Genomic DNA, 17,814 nt, shown 5'->3' with positions numbered 1-17,814 from the left:
TGATAAGTCATGCTGGTGATTTTATTCCTCAGATTTAAAGATCTGCAAAACAAAATTAATGAGCACAGATAGGGTTAGGTGCATGTAAAAGAAAAAAAGTACATTTCCATGCACCTTTACAAATAGCTGCTCTGAAAATGTGTTAAAAATGGCAGTGTTTAGTGTTAATACACGAAGCAAGAGTTCTCGAACTTGACGACATCAGCCTATTGGCCGTTTTTCAGTAGGACTTTGATATAATTTCTAAAGAAGTCGTCAACCCGTAGCATTTTGCTGGTGCTTGAAAGTGTGTGGATACGCCATGAAAACTGACGTATGTTTTAACAGTTAGAGAAGATGATGAGTCACAAGATGTGGACCCGCCTTCACACTTTGTATAACAAAGTTGTAAGTGGTGTGGGCGGGATCTCTGACCACTCAAACCACACCCATAGATCAAATAAGCATTGTGCGGATCACATCGCTGTTAAATTGAAAGGAAGGTAATGTACTGAATGACCCCTACCCTCTGTTATTCAATTTTGTAATGTATATAACTTCTGAGCCAACTTTCACTTACTGTATTTTAGGCTTAAGACAGAAATTTTCACTTTGTGCTCTGTGAAAGTTAACAACTCATGTTTATATACATACATGCATGCATACATACATAAAATATATTTTGTTCATGAGACTTACCTGTCAGATATATATATAGCTGTCAGGTAAGTATGAACAAACTTTATTTTATCATTAAAATATCATATATATATATATATATATATATATATATATATATATATATATATATGTGTGTGTGTGTGTGTGTGTGTGTGTGTGTGTGTGTGTGTGTGTGTGTGTGTGTGTGTGTGTGTGTGTGTGTGTGTGTGTGTGTGTGTAAGGATGTACTTATTTTTTATGAATTCTCTCTATCTCTTTCTGTTTTAAAGTTTGTTTTTTTATATTTCTGATTATTGTAAATTAACTTTTCTTCAGTACATTAGGACTTCCCTGGCAAGGAGAACATGAAAATGTACTGTTCATAAGAAAATGTAACATCAACCACAATCTTTATATGTTTATTATGCTCATTTAACATTTATCATCTAAGAGTGGGCTTATGTGTTTTAAGGTTTTGAGATAGATTATGAATGGAGTTAAAGTACACAGAAGCCTTAATTCTAAGAAGGAAAGAGGATGTACATCTACACTATTTAATGTTACTTTGAAAATAGTTAGTCCCACTATTCTTGGAAACATGCTTTGTAACTCAGCAATGCAAGGCCTCTAGTGTATCATTTTTTCTGAACTGTTTAACTGAGGCCTTTATCACAGAGCTATGTGTGCTATGAGTGGCACCCTTGCCATGGAAATTGGAGTTACATGAAAGGCAATGCACAAAGATAATTTAAGTTCCATGTCTGTGTAATCTTCACTTAGCACTCTTGATCTTTGTACCATGATTTTTTATGAAATCTTATCATCATCCTCAGGTTTTCAAATTGCTTTGTTAGATGTCTGATATTTTCTCTTAGTCCACTTTCTACAGTTTTCTCATAAGGTTTAAGTTCTCAATCATACCCTTTCTTCTTGATCCTCTGGGCTTTCCCAGTGGATTGTGGTTGGCACACTTATCTACCCCTTCTGTAGCTGACTGGTCATCTTCCATCTCACATCTTGCTCACACTACCTCAGTCTTTGAGAATCTCACCATGCATTTATTTGCAGTCAAATTCTGCATTCTGTCATATGACCTTTGATTGTGATATTTTATTTGAAGTATTAAACAACATAATTTAGAGTAAGAAATTACTTGATACAAAGTTGCATTTCGAATTAGAAACAAGTTACTATTCTTAAAATCCTTAATATTGTCTCTTTAGAATCAAACACTGATGCTGCTACCAAAAAGACAATGAGCTTCATAATGATACTAATTTCTGGCCTTGAAAATAGCCACTTTAAAAGGTAAGATTGATTCAGCTATCTTTTATATTTCTCTTTAATGAGGCTCCTTTAGCACTTTATCCCAAAACTTGGCTAATTAGAAGCCTCTTCAATTTATATGGAAATGCTAGCAATCAGCAGTCAAAACTATTTTGTATTTTTCTATAGCTGGGTCTGGTAGGACCATTAACCTACTATCTTATGCAAGGGAGCTATAGGTCCACCTCTCAGTAGAGATAGTTATTTGAATCAAAGAAGCTGATGCAGGGGAAGGAGTCCATTGCTTGAGTCAAAGAAAATTAAACAAAAAGAACTAACCAGTCTGGAGACTATTGCCTGTAACACAATAATTGTTTTGAGTTTATGGCCTGGCTTGTTCTACAGAACCAAATGAGAGGAAAAGGGATTTTCTTAGTTCAGTAAAGCAGTGATCAAAACATGGTTAAGAAGAGAATATCTAATGCAGGCATGAGCACAGGGTCATGTGCTTGGTGAGTTGCCCTAAGCTCAGTATTTTTGAGAAGAAAACCCCCAGTTAAAATTAACTTCCAAATGAAATCAGTTTTCCAAACAAGATGGTTGAGTCCATTATGAAACTTCAGTAACTAAGATAAAGAAAAGGGTTCATGAAATATGCCTCATTTACCTAACTGTTGTCACTTGGCCTGTTTATCTAGGTGATGTTCATTATAAAAGGAAAGATTCCAAGATGTTCATTGGATTCATCTGGTGGTCAGAATCAATAAGATCAAGTCAAAGTTGGCATTGGATTCATCTGGTGGTCAGAATCAGTAATATCAAGTCAAAGTTATCATTGGATTCACCTGGTGGTCAGAATCACTAAGATGAAGTCAAAGTTATATCCATGCAGTCTGTTGCGTACCTCAGCATATGGATACACAGCACAGGGGAAGGGGGAACATAGGGTCATTGAGTTGTTGTACCTGTCACATCTGTCTTTAGAGAGGTAGTCTCAGCCAGCAAAATTCTGGAAGCCTCATAGGTCAGAGAGATGAGGACTTAAGTATCGGCGAAGCAAAAGTTATTTATGATTTTGTATGCGTTTAAGCAATTGACAGACGTATTATTTTGCTGAATCACAACTACGTTGTGAAGAAATGAAAATACTCGTCAGGATTTTTATCAACTAGGAAAACAGAAATATTGGTAAGGGAACCCAAAACTTTATTGAAGGTCAATAAATCTGTCTGATATGCCCATCTGGAATAGTGAAACAAAAGCAGATATGCCAGATCTGTAAAAATCTTTTTCCCTAAATGTATTCCAGTATTAATGGGTTAGTTTTCATGGTGAAGTATCCCTTGTTGTAAAATTCTTTTATCTTCCACTCTAAGTGTCTATCTATATATATATATATATTATATATATTTTATATATTATATATATTTATATATTTATATATATATATATATATATGTTGTATAATATATTATATATATATATATATATATATATATATATATATATATATATATATATATAATATATTTATATATTATATATATATATATATATATATATATATATATATATATATTATATTATTATATATATATTATATATATATTATATATATATATATATATATATATATATATATATATATATATATATATATATATATACACAGGCAGTCCACTCTTATCAGTGACCCAGTTTTTCTGTGCTTGTCTAGCAAAAAATTGATGATTTTCAGCCCCGATATGTACTGATTTTGCTTCTCGGTTGTTGCTTACATTTAACAAAGGTGCCATAACTGAAAATTATTGGTTATCGGTTTTTTCATATCGTCATGCTATTCGGAACGGAAACCCCACTGATAACTCTGACACTCTGTATGATATATATATATATATATATATCATTATATATGTATATAATATATATATATCATTCAAACTGGATGGTATCTAATGGAGTATTTATTCAGAAAGATTCTGACTTTCTTGGACAAACAGTCCCACATTATCAAAGTATCCGTAAAATGAGCAGGCCGTAAAGCGTAGTCAACTGTATTTATATCTGTGCTGGGTACTTTTAATCCTATAATTGCCTAGCTGCTCCTGTGTGACCCCCATTCCCTCGTGATCTTGGTCTTTCTCTGCTCCCTTCTTATTCCAGGTGTCTGTTTTCCGTGCGTTCTCTTGCGTTTTTCCTTCGTTTCCTTGCTACTGTGGAGTATACAATTTTTCTAGATATGCTGTCTTCAAAGCCATTTCCGGTGTTCCCTGCCATTGTGTTGTTGGCGCAAGTTATGAAGGTGTTCTCTTCAACCAGTCTGGATGTTTTGTTGGTGTTCCTGTACAGAAAACTCATATTTTCCCAGTCTATTTTATTGTCATTTTCCCAACAGTGTTTGGCAACTGCCGACATCTGATGATAATGCCTTATGTTCTGCAGATGTTGTTTGCTTTGCTCTTTACATGATTTGCCAGTTTCGCCATAGTACCCTTCTTCACAGTCTAGACACTCTGCCATATGTACCCCCTCTAATCTCTTCCCCTCTACCGACTTTTTTGTTTCTAACTATTTTATTCTAATGGTATTTTTGTAGCTGCCTATCATTTTGAAATTATCTAGCTTTCTGTTGATGGGTGCAATAGAGTTGTTGTCCGGGACTGTAATTATTTTCTTCCCTAAAATGTTCCTTTTCTATCCTTTCCCTCTCCCCAAAATAGCTTTTCCTTGCTTTGATTTTGTGCCCCATTCCCACCAATACTTAGGGTAGCCTAATCTCCTAAAACTCTCCCTCAGGTAATCCAGCTCTTCGTCTAAAAATTCAGGACTGCAAATCCTATAAGCCCTGATAGCCAACCCTGCCATTACTCTCTATTTTTATTTCTTTCCTATGACTGGAGAACCTATGTATGTATGAATTGGTGTGTCTTCTTCCTATACACCTTGAATTTTAAATTTTCCCCTTCCCTCTTAACAGGACATCAAGAAAGGAACTTCTCCCTCCTTCTCTTCTTCTATTGTGAACTTGATGTGTTCATTTAGTTTATTTATGTTTTCTAAGAACTTGTGTAGATCTTCCCTTTCTCCCTTGTAAATAATAAAGATGTCATCCACGTATCTTATCCATTTTATGATATTTAAGTTCCCTTTATTTACTTTGCCCACCTCTTCCTTTTCAAACTATTCCATAAAGATATTAGCTAGAATTGGTGAAAGACTTGAACCCATGGCCACGCCATTTTTTTGTATATAATGGTTTTTGCCCCACTTGAAAACATTAACACCGAGGGCCACTGTTAGCAGTTTTATTAAAACGTCCTGATCTATGTCGCAGGTATAAACCCCCTCCTCCAGTGTTAGGATATGGCCTTAATTTTTGCATGGGGAACGAAATTCACGATTTCATTGAAATGTGTAGAAGCTTAAGGAAACTAGATAAGAACAAAAATGGGGATGAAGCAGCTTTTTGCAGGGGGCCATGTGGGCGGGGATTAGGTCGAACAGATTCGTGTTTCCAGGAGGTTACGGAAGGCCCTTGATAGATTAGGAAAATACAAGGACATAAAGATTTGTAAGGTAGACAAAGGGCGGGTGGTTGTAGTAATGAATGCCATAGAATACGAGAACAAGTTAGAACAATTGCTAAACGGTGAAAACACATATGAGGCTTACAACAAAAAACTGGACATTAGGGGGGTACAGTGCAATTTTAACAAAAAGGTAAGGAAAGCGTTGACAAAAATCCACGACAAAACTAAGAGAAAAGAATTAGAACATAGAGTAAAATCAGTGGAAAGTCCAGAGGTCCCATATATTTATGGTAGCCCTAAGATCCACAAGGAAGGGTGCCCACTAAGACCGATCGAGCATTCAACGAGATCACCACAGAGGAGGCTGGAGAAATTTCTTTCCAACATAATGGGAAAATGGGTAGGCTTAGTGTCCGAAGGGCATTTAAAACATAACATGAACCTGATAGATGAATTATCCAAAATTAATGTAAAAGACTGTAAATTTGCAAGCTTGGATGTAACTTCCCTGTTCACTAACGTACCAGTAAAGACGACGATGGAAATAATAAAAAAGAATATGGAGGAAGGGGTTTATACATGCGACATAGATCATGACGTAAGTATGGAGAAATCAGACCCACTACAACTGAATTCAGCAGGCCCGCAAACCACCTTTTGAAATACACAAGCATTTGTATCTTTGCAGGGTTATCCATTTTCAATCTATCTATTCGTACAGGTACGAGGTCACAGGCATGGGATCCAAATAAGTGTTAATTCTTATAATAATACTTTTGGCAATTATCTGTAAATCCTGGTTTATGGGTACAAGTACACAATTGCTGTAGAGCCTTTCCACACACTTTACTGAAGCTTTACTATAGAAATGGAAGGTGGAGTTGGACAGTGACAGACAACAACAAAAATGCAATAGAAAAATATAAACATACATAATAAAATCAAATAAAACATGTTTCCATAGATACAGCCCAATTAATAATGCCATTATACTGTCTTCCTTTCCATAAAGTCTGCTTTTTCACCTCATATTTGGTGATTTAGGGTGTTATGATTATTGGGTTTGCAATAAAAAGCTGTTTTCACAAAAAAGTTTTATACAAACTTTTAGTGCCTTTTTCCCATCCCCTCTGAAGAGGGAGGTTGACATAGAATGAAAACAGTGTCACAGCATGGATTGGAAAACTAGCTGGGAATGTGCACTAATAATTTTCTTTTAAACACTTTAATTTGTGCACCTGGATTTGTTCCACAGAGTTAAAGGTTATTTTAAGATTAATGGGTTTGTATGAAAACTTATTTTATTGTAAACACACACACACACACACATAAAGGCTGAAGGGCATGTTATGTAAGGTGATGGTGTGACTTGCTGTGTTGAATGGGCTAGAAGAGTTACCTCTGAAGAAAATAAAATATGATGAATTAAATGTGGTGATGAGGATGCTCAGATGGATGGATGGAATAACAAGAAGTAGAATAAGAATAAATACGCCAAGGGATCAGCAAAAGTCAGTAAATTGTCAGAGAAAGCTCAAGTGCCAAATTTGAGATGGCTTGGGCAGTTGATGAGGAAGAGAGATAATGGAAGTGGACATGGAGGAGGGAAGGCTTAAGAGAAGACCTGAGAAACAAAGGAATAGATGAAGAAAAGACACTACAGTATAGAAATACCAAGAAAAACTTCATTAAAAATAGGGGACTTAACTGGGGATTAAGCTGACAAGAGAATTTCTGTTTTGTAAAATATTGTCATCTGTCCCAATCTTATCATTTTTCCCTTATTAATTTTCCAACACCACAGGTGTAGTTTGTTCAGGGGATATCACACTGCCCCTGAAAAAAGATACAGTTAATGGACATGTCTATTCAGCATTGAGAGAAAGATACAGTTAATGACATGTATATTCAGGATTGTGTTCTCATGAAATCTCATTGCTATTTTAGAAACAATATTTCATTATTCTCGTTATTGTTCAAATATGCAAAAACTTCATGACTACTTTTTTTATAGTCTCTTTAATTACTTTGCAGATGGTTCCACCCGAATGTTTCCGGTCATGAAGCAGAAGTTCTACTTAAGGAGAGAGGGATTGAAGGATCCTTTCTTGCACGTCCTTCTAAATCCAACCCTGGGGACTTTACCCTGTCAGTTCGGTGAGTATTTATAAGAAATAAGAAGGCAACAGTATGTAGGGGGTTTTGTATATCCAATCCAACACTTCCTCCATCCTGCAACTAATCTCAGTCTTACAGTCCTCTTGCTCTCATGAATATTGAATTATATACACTTTACATCAACTTCTTCACTCCTGTGCTAATAGTTTTGCAACACTTTTCTTTTTATTGCTACAGTTCTTGCCAGTTAAGTCTTTCATACTCATCATATACTTTAATAAATGATACATCTCAAGAACTTATACCTTATTCTCTCGTTTCCTTTTACCATCCTTACTTCATTTCTGTGAAGAAGAGTAGTTGGATCAAGAGCATCTTGTCTTCATAAATTCCAGTTTTTACTTCTAACAAGACTTCCACACTTCCAGAGACCCTTCCACCCTCTTTGATTAACCTAGTCTGTGACTTATCCGTTTTTCATCCTACCATCATCTGTTATGTTAATCTCCAAATACCTCTATGAATCCCCTACTTCTGTTTTTCTGCATCTGCACTGATACTGATTCCTCCATCTTCCAAGCTTCCATTTACCATCATTACACTGTATTCTTGCTAACATTCAACAGTCACTTCTTGCAAACCCTTTTTGATTTTAACCATTCTACAGCTTCTCTTCACTATCGCTATGAAATCTATCAGAGGAATTCTGTATGTTCATGCATGTCATAAAAATGTTTATTCCATTATTGTACTCCCAAACTTCTCGCAGAACTGTTTCATACACCATTGATCCACACATCCTCTTTTATCTTTAAATCCCTACTGCTCTTCCCCTGTCAGTTCTTCTGTTATATGGCTTACTTTCTCAAGAAATCCCTGCTTGAAAATCTCTGTTATACTGAGTAATTCTGCATCTTTATAATTCTTACAATCACCTTTTATCACATTTCCCATATCCAGTGTGAAACTATCTCTCCCAATCCATTCTGTAGGAGCTTTTGTCATCATCCACATGTACCTTACACAACCAGCATCTCACTTGTAATATCATGAGCTCCTAAGATGTTAGTTCATAAGTGGAAGAATATTTCAACTGCCCCTCCAACACTCTTAATGGTCATTTTCACAAATACAGTACAGTACAGTATTCTCAAATATATATTGTTTTGATTATTAATATACTGTGATGTACAAATAATATAAGTGTATTAAGGAGGTATTAAAATAATGTCCTGTTTTATGTAATCTTCTCGTTCTTCTTTTAAAAAAAATGGTGAAGGTTCAAGTCATGTATGGCATTGTATTTCATAAAGATGTTTATTGTATATATATATGGTGTGGAAAGTAATTTCCTATGTACAACAATATGAGTAAGGAAAACTGATCTTGGTAAAAAATTCTGATAAAAGATACACTTACTCTCGCTCCGGTGGCTCTCAGGCCTCTTGGTGGCCCATGGCCACTTCCACCAGACCTCTCCACGTTCCCCTGTTGAGTGCTGCAGCTCTCCAGTTATTCTCAGGATCCTCCACTCCCAATTCTTAGATCTCTGAACACATGATCTCATCCTCGGTCTCACCAATCTTCTCCCTTCTACTGATCCTTCCATAACCACGGCATTCTGCCCTCTTCCATTCTAACATGTCCAGCCCAACATATCTTTGCAATCTTACATAGCCAGTTATTAGTGGTTGTCTGTTAAATCTTTCTATGCTGAAACACCTCTTTATTTCATGGGACCTGTTTTTATCTGTTATTTAAAAAAAACAGTACATGTACTAGTCTTAGGTCTCAAACATATATACTACTGTAGACTAAAAAATTGTTCTGCCAGAACCTCTCTCCTCCATCCATTTCTGGATACCATATTTCCTAATAAATATGTTTCCTTCACATTTTCATATCTAATTTTTGACCTGTTTTTTTAAGCAGTGTCTTTGAATGGTATTTTAGCAAATGTTATTTTAAATGAAAGAACTTGTCTGATGACCTCCCATCCTCAACTTCCTCGATATCTGCATTAAAATCTCTAAAAGAGGCCTTGTCAGAATGTGTTTTGGTTATATGTCTTAAAGTTGTAATGCTGCACATGGAACCATCATCTCTTCTTAGAACCATTCCCCCCTTAACATCACTGACTGGACAGATGGATTCCAGATTAATTGCAAACCACATGTTGAACTTATGCAAATTGTCAAAATGTTAGTTCAATTTGTTAGTCTAGAAAATATCTAGAATTAATTTTGAGTTTAGCTTATTCAAGAGAATGCATCATGTCATGTCGTCTCTGCATAATTCTACCTGTATTGAAAATTTTACAATTGGAAACATGCTTTTCAAAGTACATGTATTATTAAGTATTTGTTATTATAAACAACAGGTTGTCTTCAAATTTAAATCTTCATCTTTTAATCATATTTTTTACTGGTTGACTGTTGTTAATCAGATTCGTACTCAAAACTTTGGTACAGTTTTCCTTATATTTACTGGTACTTGCTGAATTTGTGCTGTGGGATGTTGTCATATGTTAAGTTTATAGCTCCTAATGCCCAGTGTATCTTGTGATTCTAGCCCAAAATATAATTTGATTAGCCTCTATCAATTTGTTCCGTCTGATGACTCCTATCTGTATTTGAGTTTAGGTGGTTGCATTATAGTCTAGGATGTTCCATATTGTAGAGCTTTTGACTCTTTCTTATTTAGGATCATGTATCTGTATTATTTTTTTTACTGAACCTCATAGTTATTCACTAACATCTTGAGAGACATGATAAATATTAGTAAGAGTCTCTTAATTATACAATGACATTTCTCAAGGTGTTCCTCACAAATTTTAAAGATAAACATTACCAACTACAATCACAGTTGTGGGTAATGTTTTTTTGCAAGTATAGGAAGTATTCAGCCTTTTCTTTATAACTGTTGTATCCTACATTAAAAGGTAAATTAGAAAATTATTTCAGATGCCTACAATAAAGAACCCTAGAATAACAGGCAGAAGTAAATAAAGGAGAAAACTATGATATTAAATATGCTCTTGCTGAGTATATATTTACCATAATGCCAGCAAATAGGTTTTAATGAACAGTTTTGTCGGGTAAGTTGAAAGTACACATTATATTAAACCCAATGTAATTATGGTGTAAGTGAGACTTTAGGGATACAGTAAATTGCTGTCATGTTGTAGTGCTCAGGAGATTGTATGTAATGTGAAGTACTAGGCCAATTGTGATGTAATTTTGTCAATATGGAGCTGAATAAATTTAGTTTTTAGCAGGCTGCACATCAGTAGAATAAGTTTTCTTCTGTATACTGTATATAGTAAAGTAATATGCTGTGTATTTGAAATGCAGTGAAGTTATTTTTTACAGGCGGAATGGTGAAGTGACACATATCAAAATCCAGAATATGGGTGATTTCTATGACCTCTATGGGGGTGAGAAGTTTGCAACATTGGCAGAATTGGTCCAGTATTACATGGAAAACCAGGGGCAACTGCGGGAAAAGAATGGGGAAATTATAGAGTTGAAATTTCCATTAAATTGTGCTGATCCTACTACCGAAAGGTGAGTGCTAATATAATGCTGAATTTTTTTTAGAATTATTCTTGCCAATTTCATCATTGGCAGTCCTTTGACATTATCCTGATATTCTTTTGTATAGTTGAATCTTCAAATTCTTTTTTGTGCTAAAAACCATGTAAAGTTTGAGAGTAGTTCTTTTATGTATTATTTATCATTGGAGAAAATTATATCTTTCTTGTGAACATGTATGAAAAAAATACAAAAGGTTGGTCACCTTCTTGATGAGAATAAGAGCATTTAATGACAATGAAAGTTTTGAAAAATTACATAAATAACATATTCTGTACATGCATCGCTGCTGGAAAAAGCAGCTGAAAGTGTGTTATTAATTAATTATTCCAAGACTTTCTAGACCTCTCAACATTCATGTTTTTGTCAGGCTTTCCCTTTGTAGGGTAATGCACCAGATGAGTTTTTTTTTCATGCTCTTTCAGACTTAAGGGAAATACACCAAATGTGTTTTCTCTGGTCAGGTTTTTCTTATTCATTTGCTGCTTAAGTTCCCTTTTGACCCAGGTTCTGGGTCTTTCCAATGGTTTAGGTCCTACCACTTCCATATACAGTACTGTACACTACTTCTCATACAGCTACTTTCCCCTTCATATCATGTTCTCATATCTCAGTATTTTCATATAAGTAACTTACCTAGTAATTACATAGCTAATGTACTTACCTCATGCTGCAACTTATTTTTTAAAACTTGGCGGTAGTGCTTCTCTCGTTATTTAGTTTACCTGTAGGTGATGGCCCTGCCCACCACCAGGGGAAAACAGGAACAACCTGGCAGCCACTTTCCAGTTTGGTTCTGCCTTGTGGTGTGTGAACATCGCTCCATTTTGCAGCAGCTTATTTGGATTTTCCTGTATTTCATTCGTGGTTGGTGAAGTACAATTGTTTTGTTCTGGTTGTGCCTATGCTAGACAGTGGCTAGGCAGTTTATTTTTTGCAGCTTTTACTAGTTCTCAGTGAATCACTTAGGATTATGCTGACTCTAGTAATTCAAGTATTTGATACTGTAGCAAGTTAGGCCACAAGTCTAGACTTACTAAAGTTTGTTACAAAGGCTCCCATGCTTCTGATCCTAATGCCATCACCAGTCTCAAGTCTAGATTTGATAAAAAGCTTAATCTAGTAGTAAGTACTGTTGCTGATTTGGGGGCTTCTCTTAAAGTGGTTATGCAGAGAAAGTGAAAAGTGATAGTGCAGTGCAAGTGGAGGAGGTGGCTATCCATCTTGTCAGTTCTCCTAGACAGAGGTCCCTGCCCTGCTCCCCCAAACATGGGAGAAGACATACCAAAAGTCCAAGGGAGGCCAATGGGGTTTGCCCACAGGTAGATGCCCCCTCAGCCACACCTGTTGTCCACTCCCAGGTGTCAGAACACAGCCACTGGAAAAGCTTGTCCAAGGAGATAGATAAGCAGACTCTGAGCAGGCCCAGACCACCTTGTAGTTTCTCCTTGGACCCTTCTGTTCCTGCCTGTGTCCACCTGTGTCGCCCTAGAACAGTCCTCAGACCCTTTCACCTGAGCCCTTTGCATCCACTCCTGAGTGCCCATTGCCTGCTCACAAGCACCTGGTGCCCGCTCCTAAGCGCCAGCACCCCCACCTGAGTGCCCAGCATCTGCTCCCTGGCTCCCATCGCCTCTTTCGTCCTTACCTAGGTCTTGGTCTCCTACACCATTTCCTGTTAGACCTCCAACGTTGTCTCCTTCACCTTTGGACTCAGAAGAAACTGCTCTGGCTCCAATTAAACAACAGTTGGCCCAGATTATGGACTTGCTTAAGAAAGCTCCTTCTGCTCATAAACCTGCTCAGGATGACCACCTGTCTCCTATTTCCTCGGGAGAAGAGATTAACCCAGAACCTGCTTATCCTTCGGCATACACTGCCCTGCTGTGGTATTTGATGGTGAGTTTTCCTTCCTTTTTCACCCCAGCTGCTCCTTCTTCACCTGCCCGTACGTTCTTAATGAGGAACCAGCCAGATGACAGGACACGCTTCCCCAAGATGGTCTTCATCTTCCTCTAATAAGGCTTTTAAGGAAATAGGAGGCTGGCTTTCAACTAAAAGAGAGTAGGGTAAAGTGTCTTTAGCTTTTCCTCTTTCTCATTTTGTACGCAGAAGGTACTTGTCCTTTGTGACTTGGGAGGCTCCCTCTTTAGTAGTGACTCCCTCATCCCAAGGGGATTTCTCCAGTCTTATTGACTCGTCTCGTCAATCTACTTTCTCGTCAGCCAAGTCGGCAGAATTGGATCATCTGGTTAAGAATATACTCAAAGTATTTGAAGTCCTATGTTTCTCTGGTTGGGTTGTGGTTGCATTGGCCAAGAAAATTGAGGACCATCAAGATCTCACTTTGGATATCGTCTCTGACTGGCTTGGGGTTCTGTCCTGTGTGGACAAGGCTGTTAGAGATGGTTCTATAGAGCTCTCTGCCCCTGTTACTTTTGGGATGCTGAAGAAATAAGAGCTCTGGTGCTTCTTTGCTTCTAAGGGGGTTACCCAGACCCAAAAGTCTGCATTGCTGTTCTCGCCCCTGGACAAGAATCATCTCTTCCCCTGGACAAGAATCATCTCTTCCCCTGGACAAGAATCATCTCTTCCCCTGGACAAGAATCATCTCTTCCCCTGGGACACTGTGAAAAAGATAGCATCGGACTTACGAAGAAGACGACTCAAGACTTGCTGACACAGTCATCTAGGCATCCCAAGGACTCTTCTCCTTTTCAAGCTAGGATCACCTCTCCCCTCCAGCAACAACTTTTTTGTGGAAAGAGATCTTGGACACCACTCAGGTTCTGCTCAAATGTCCGCTTTTCATCCAGAGCCATCAAGAAGAGCTCTTCCAAACCAGCACAGGGGAAGTGAGACAGAAGTCCTTCATGCACCTGTAGGAGACAGACTACTAGAGTTTTGGGAGAGGTGGCTGATAAGAGGTGCAGAGCCCTGGATTATCAATGTTTTGAAGGAGGGCTATGTCATTCCATTCTTGGAGACCCCCCCCCCCTTAATCACCTCTCCCATCACATTGACAGCTTACTCGGTAGGCTCTGAGAGACATTCAGCCCTATTGGAGGAAGTCTCCTCCCTCATACAGAAAAGGGCCATAGAGGAGGTTCAGGACACCAGCTCGGAGGGATTTTACAATTGTCTCTTTGTGGTACCAAAGGCATTGGGGGGGTTTGACCCATCCTTGATGTGAGCACCCTCAATCACTTTGTCTTGAAAACAAACCACTCAGTCCTCGCATCCATTCACTAGGGTGACTGGAGGGTAAACTTAAATATGCAAGATGCTAACTTTCATATCCCCATTCATCCAAGTTCCAGAATGTATCAAAGGTTCGTCTCCCAAGATAAAGTTTACCAGTTTTGGGCTCTTTGCTTTGGTCTTTCAACAGCCCCTCAAGTGTTCACTCAAGTCCTGGCTCCACTATCTAAGTGGCTCCTTTAATGGGGATCAACATCAGTCTTTACTTAGACGATACCCGTCAAAGGACAAATGCAAAGATTCTTCTTCAGGCCCAAGAGCTGGGCCTTCTTATAAATCTCCAGAAGTCCCAGTTGAGCCCTTCTCAATAAATCCTCTATCTGGGGATGATACTGAAATCTCAAACTTTTCGGCCTTTTCCGTCCACCAAGAGGATATTCAGCTGCCTTCAAACAGTTCAGGAGTTTCTAGCCCTATCGTCTTATTTGGCTCAACAGTGGATGAGCCTACCGGGGACTCTGGCCTCTATGGAAATGTTTGTCAGACTGGGCAGATTGCACATGAGAGTACTCCAGTTTTACCTGAAGGCCAACTGGAATAGGAAGACACAGCCAGACAGTCATGTTTTTCCCAGTCACCCTGGAGATAAAATCAGACCTGCAGTGGTGACTGTCAGAAGAAAAGCTGTCGGAAGGGAAGTCCCTTCATCCTCTGAATCCCGTCCTAGACTTCTATTCTGATGCCTCAGACATAGGTTGGGTTCTATATTCAATTCAATTCAATGCTAAATAATCAAGAGGTCTCAGGGATATGGACTCCAGAATAACAGGACTTACATATCAATGTAAGAGAGCTGAAGGCGGTTCAGCTTGGCCCTCGGAATTTTACGCACCTAGTCCGCAACAAGACAGTCGTGATGCACGCGGACAATACCACGGCCTTAGCTTGCATCTGCAAAAAAGGCAGTACCCATTCCTTCTCTCTCTCTGTCAAGCTGCAAGAGAATTGCTGCTGTGGGCTGACCAAAATCGAGTTACTCTTATCACTTGCTTTATACAGGGAAGGTTGAATGTGGTGGCGGATGAGCTGAGCTGTCAAAAGCAGGTCCTTCCCACCGAATGGACCCTGCATCCCCTGGTATGTCCAGACCTGTGGAAGTTGTGTGGAAAGCCAATGATAGACCTGTTTGCCACCTCCAGGAACCATTGTCTTCCTCTGTTTTGCTCGCCAGCCCCGGATTTTCTTGCATGGGCTACAGAAGCCATGCTACAGGATTGGTCAAATCTGGACCTTTACGCCTTCCCACCCTTCAGGGACGTATTGAAAAAGTTCGAGACGCACTGCAATGCGACCTTGACCCTCACAGCCCCATTTTGGCCTCTGAGGGAGTGGTTCTTCGGACCTCCTACGTCTGTTGGTGGACTACCCAAGGCTGCTTCCCCAAAAAGAATCATTACTCAGACAACCCCAATTCAGAAGACACTACCAAGGGTTGTCTACTATCGCTCTGACAGGTTTCAGACTATCCGTAAGCTTGTTAGAGCGAAGGACTTTTCAAGGGAAGCTTCAGAGGCTATTGCAAAGTGCAAAAGGAAGGCTTGTAGCCTCATCTATCAGGCCAAGTGGTCAATCTTCTGATGGTGGTGCCACAACCACAATGCCTCATCTTTAGACCACTTTAATGCAAATTGTGGATTTTCTCCTTTTTCTGAGAAATACCAGGAACTTGTCTTTAGCATTAAAGGCTATTGGGCAATGCTTAGGTCCGTTTTCAAGCATAGAGGCCTGGCTCTTTCATTGAACTCCGACATTAAAGACCTGGTAAAGTCATTTGATACTACGAAACAGAAAAGGGACAACCCATTGGTCTCGTGGAATCTGGATGTGGTCCTGAAATGGCTGATGGCCTTATCTTTTGAGCCTCTTCACTCTGCCTCACTCTTTACCTTAGCTACAGGTAAGCACATCAGCAAAATACAGGCTATTGACAAAAGAGTGGGCTTTTCTCAAGGGGATACCATTTGCACCTTTACCTTAGGCTTTCTGGCCATGAACGAGGACCCGTCCAAGCCATGTCCTTGTTCATAAGAACTTGATGGGAATTCTTGGTCTGGAGGAAGAGAGAGTACTGTGTCTGGTCAGAGCATTGAGATACTACCTGAATAGGATAGAAAAGATCAAGGGCCCATCAAGTAATCTTTGGTGTTCAGTAAGGAACCCATCTTGTCCTCCATCAAAGAACGTTTGTAGTTCTTCTTAAGAGATTTAATTAGAGAGGCACATTTCTAGATCCAGGAGGACATTTTATCAAACTTTAAAGTGAGAACGCACAGTATCAGAGCAGTGTCTACTTCCTTGGTTTTTAGACATAACATGTCCTTGACCTCCATTATCCGGTCTACCTACTGGAGGTGCTGGTCCATTTTCGCTTCCCACTACTTGAAGGAAGTAGAAACCGTGTTTAACAATTGCAGTACCTTGGGTCCATTATCGGTGCTGGCATGGTATTGGGTGAAGAACCATAGGAAGCACTCTTTTTCTCCCACTATCTTTTCATCTTGGTGTAGGGTTTTCAAGTTTTGGGGACCCTAGGGGTACAAGGCACCTGGAGTATCCACCAGCCTTAGTGGATAGGTTGTGGTTTTTAACAAGTTTTTTCAGAGTAGGTGACAGCATTGTCTGTTTTTTTTATGTTGGTACTGTGCCCAGGGCAAGGGCGCCTTATTGTATGTTTTGTTAGCCATCTGGCATATCCTCCGCTACAAAGCTTCCACTAAGTAGAGGCGCTCCATGGCTCAACAGTCATGCCACTATGGGGTTAAGATGAGCACCAAGCAGAGGCAGTATTCACCTGCAGTAGCTCTCTTACCAGGTAAGGAAACAACTAGCATTGCATACAATGCTGGCAGATTTTTCTATTTCAAAATTGTTATCATGCTTTAATGTTTTGGAGTAGACTATGTCCATGTATCCCACCTCCATTCAATGTGGGATTCAGCTGTGTAATTACTTGGTAAGTTACTTATATGAAAACAATATTTTCATAAAATTTAGTTTTATATATACTGTACTTACCAAGTAATTACAGAATCAGAGCCCACACTCCTCCCTCTTATGGAGATGAGGGCTGTCACCTACATGTCAACAAACAAAAGAAGCACTACTGCTAAGTTAAAAAAAAAGTTGCCACACAAGGTAGATACGTTAGCTATGTAATTACTTGATAAGTATATATAAACTTAATTTTATTATGAAAATGTCATTTTACAAACCTCTGAGCACCACCTCTTTGTGACTTCATCCTTGTTCCTGATGCATCCCATCCAAAAATCTCATGGCATTTTAGTTAGTGAATCTTCAGAATTTAATTTTTTATTGGGAAAGTGCCCATGTTTTCATGGAGTAAGTGATGTACAGGTATTTGTCTTACACATGCATCATAAATCTTTTATCGGTTTGATAAAAAG

General features: G+C 38.5%; 1 protein-coding gene across 16 annotated transcripts in view; it reads left to right on the top strand.

Moving 5' to 3' along the window:
* LOC136835366 (tyrosine-protein phosphatase non-receptor type 11-like) overlaps nt 1-17,814 on the top strand; it is a 147,626-nt gene that overhangs the window by 76,884 nt on the left and 52,928 nt on the right. For 8 of the 16 annotated variants that reach the window (XR_010852117.1, XR_010852116.1, XM_067098791.1 and 5 more), the window contains exons 2-3: nt 7,470-7,592; nt 10,925-11,119. Coding sequence is in view for 12 of the 16 variants with exons in the window: in XM_067098791.1 (XP_066954892.1) it covers nt 7,470-7,592; nt 10,925-11,119 (318 nt within the window). In the remaining 4 variants the exon portion in view is untranslated. Of the gene's footprint in view, nt 1-32; nt 483-1,867; nt 1,948-7,469; nt 7,593-10,924; nt 11,120-17,814 lie in introns of those variants that run through there. The other 8 variants (XR_010852114.1, XR_010852115.1, XM_067098786.1 and 5 more) reach the window with 2 other exon arrangements.

Source organism: Macrobrachium rosenbergii, chromosome 55 (genome assembly GCF_040412425.1).
Source record: "Macrobrachium rosenbergii isolate ZJJX-2024 chromosome 55, ASM4041242v1, whole genome shotgun sequence".
NCBI classification, from domain to species: domain Eukaryota; kingdom Metazoa; phylum Arthropoda; class Malacostraca; order Decapoda; family Palaemonidae; genus Macrobrachium; species Macrobrachium rosenbergii.
Note: the sequence above shows the minus strand (reverse complement) of the source record. Positions and strands in the feature narration are given on the sequence as shown.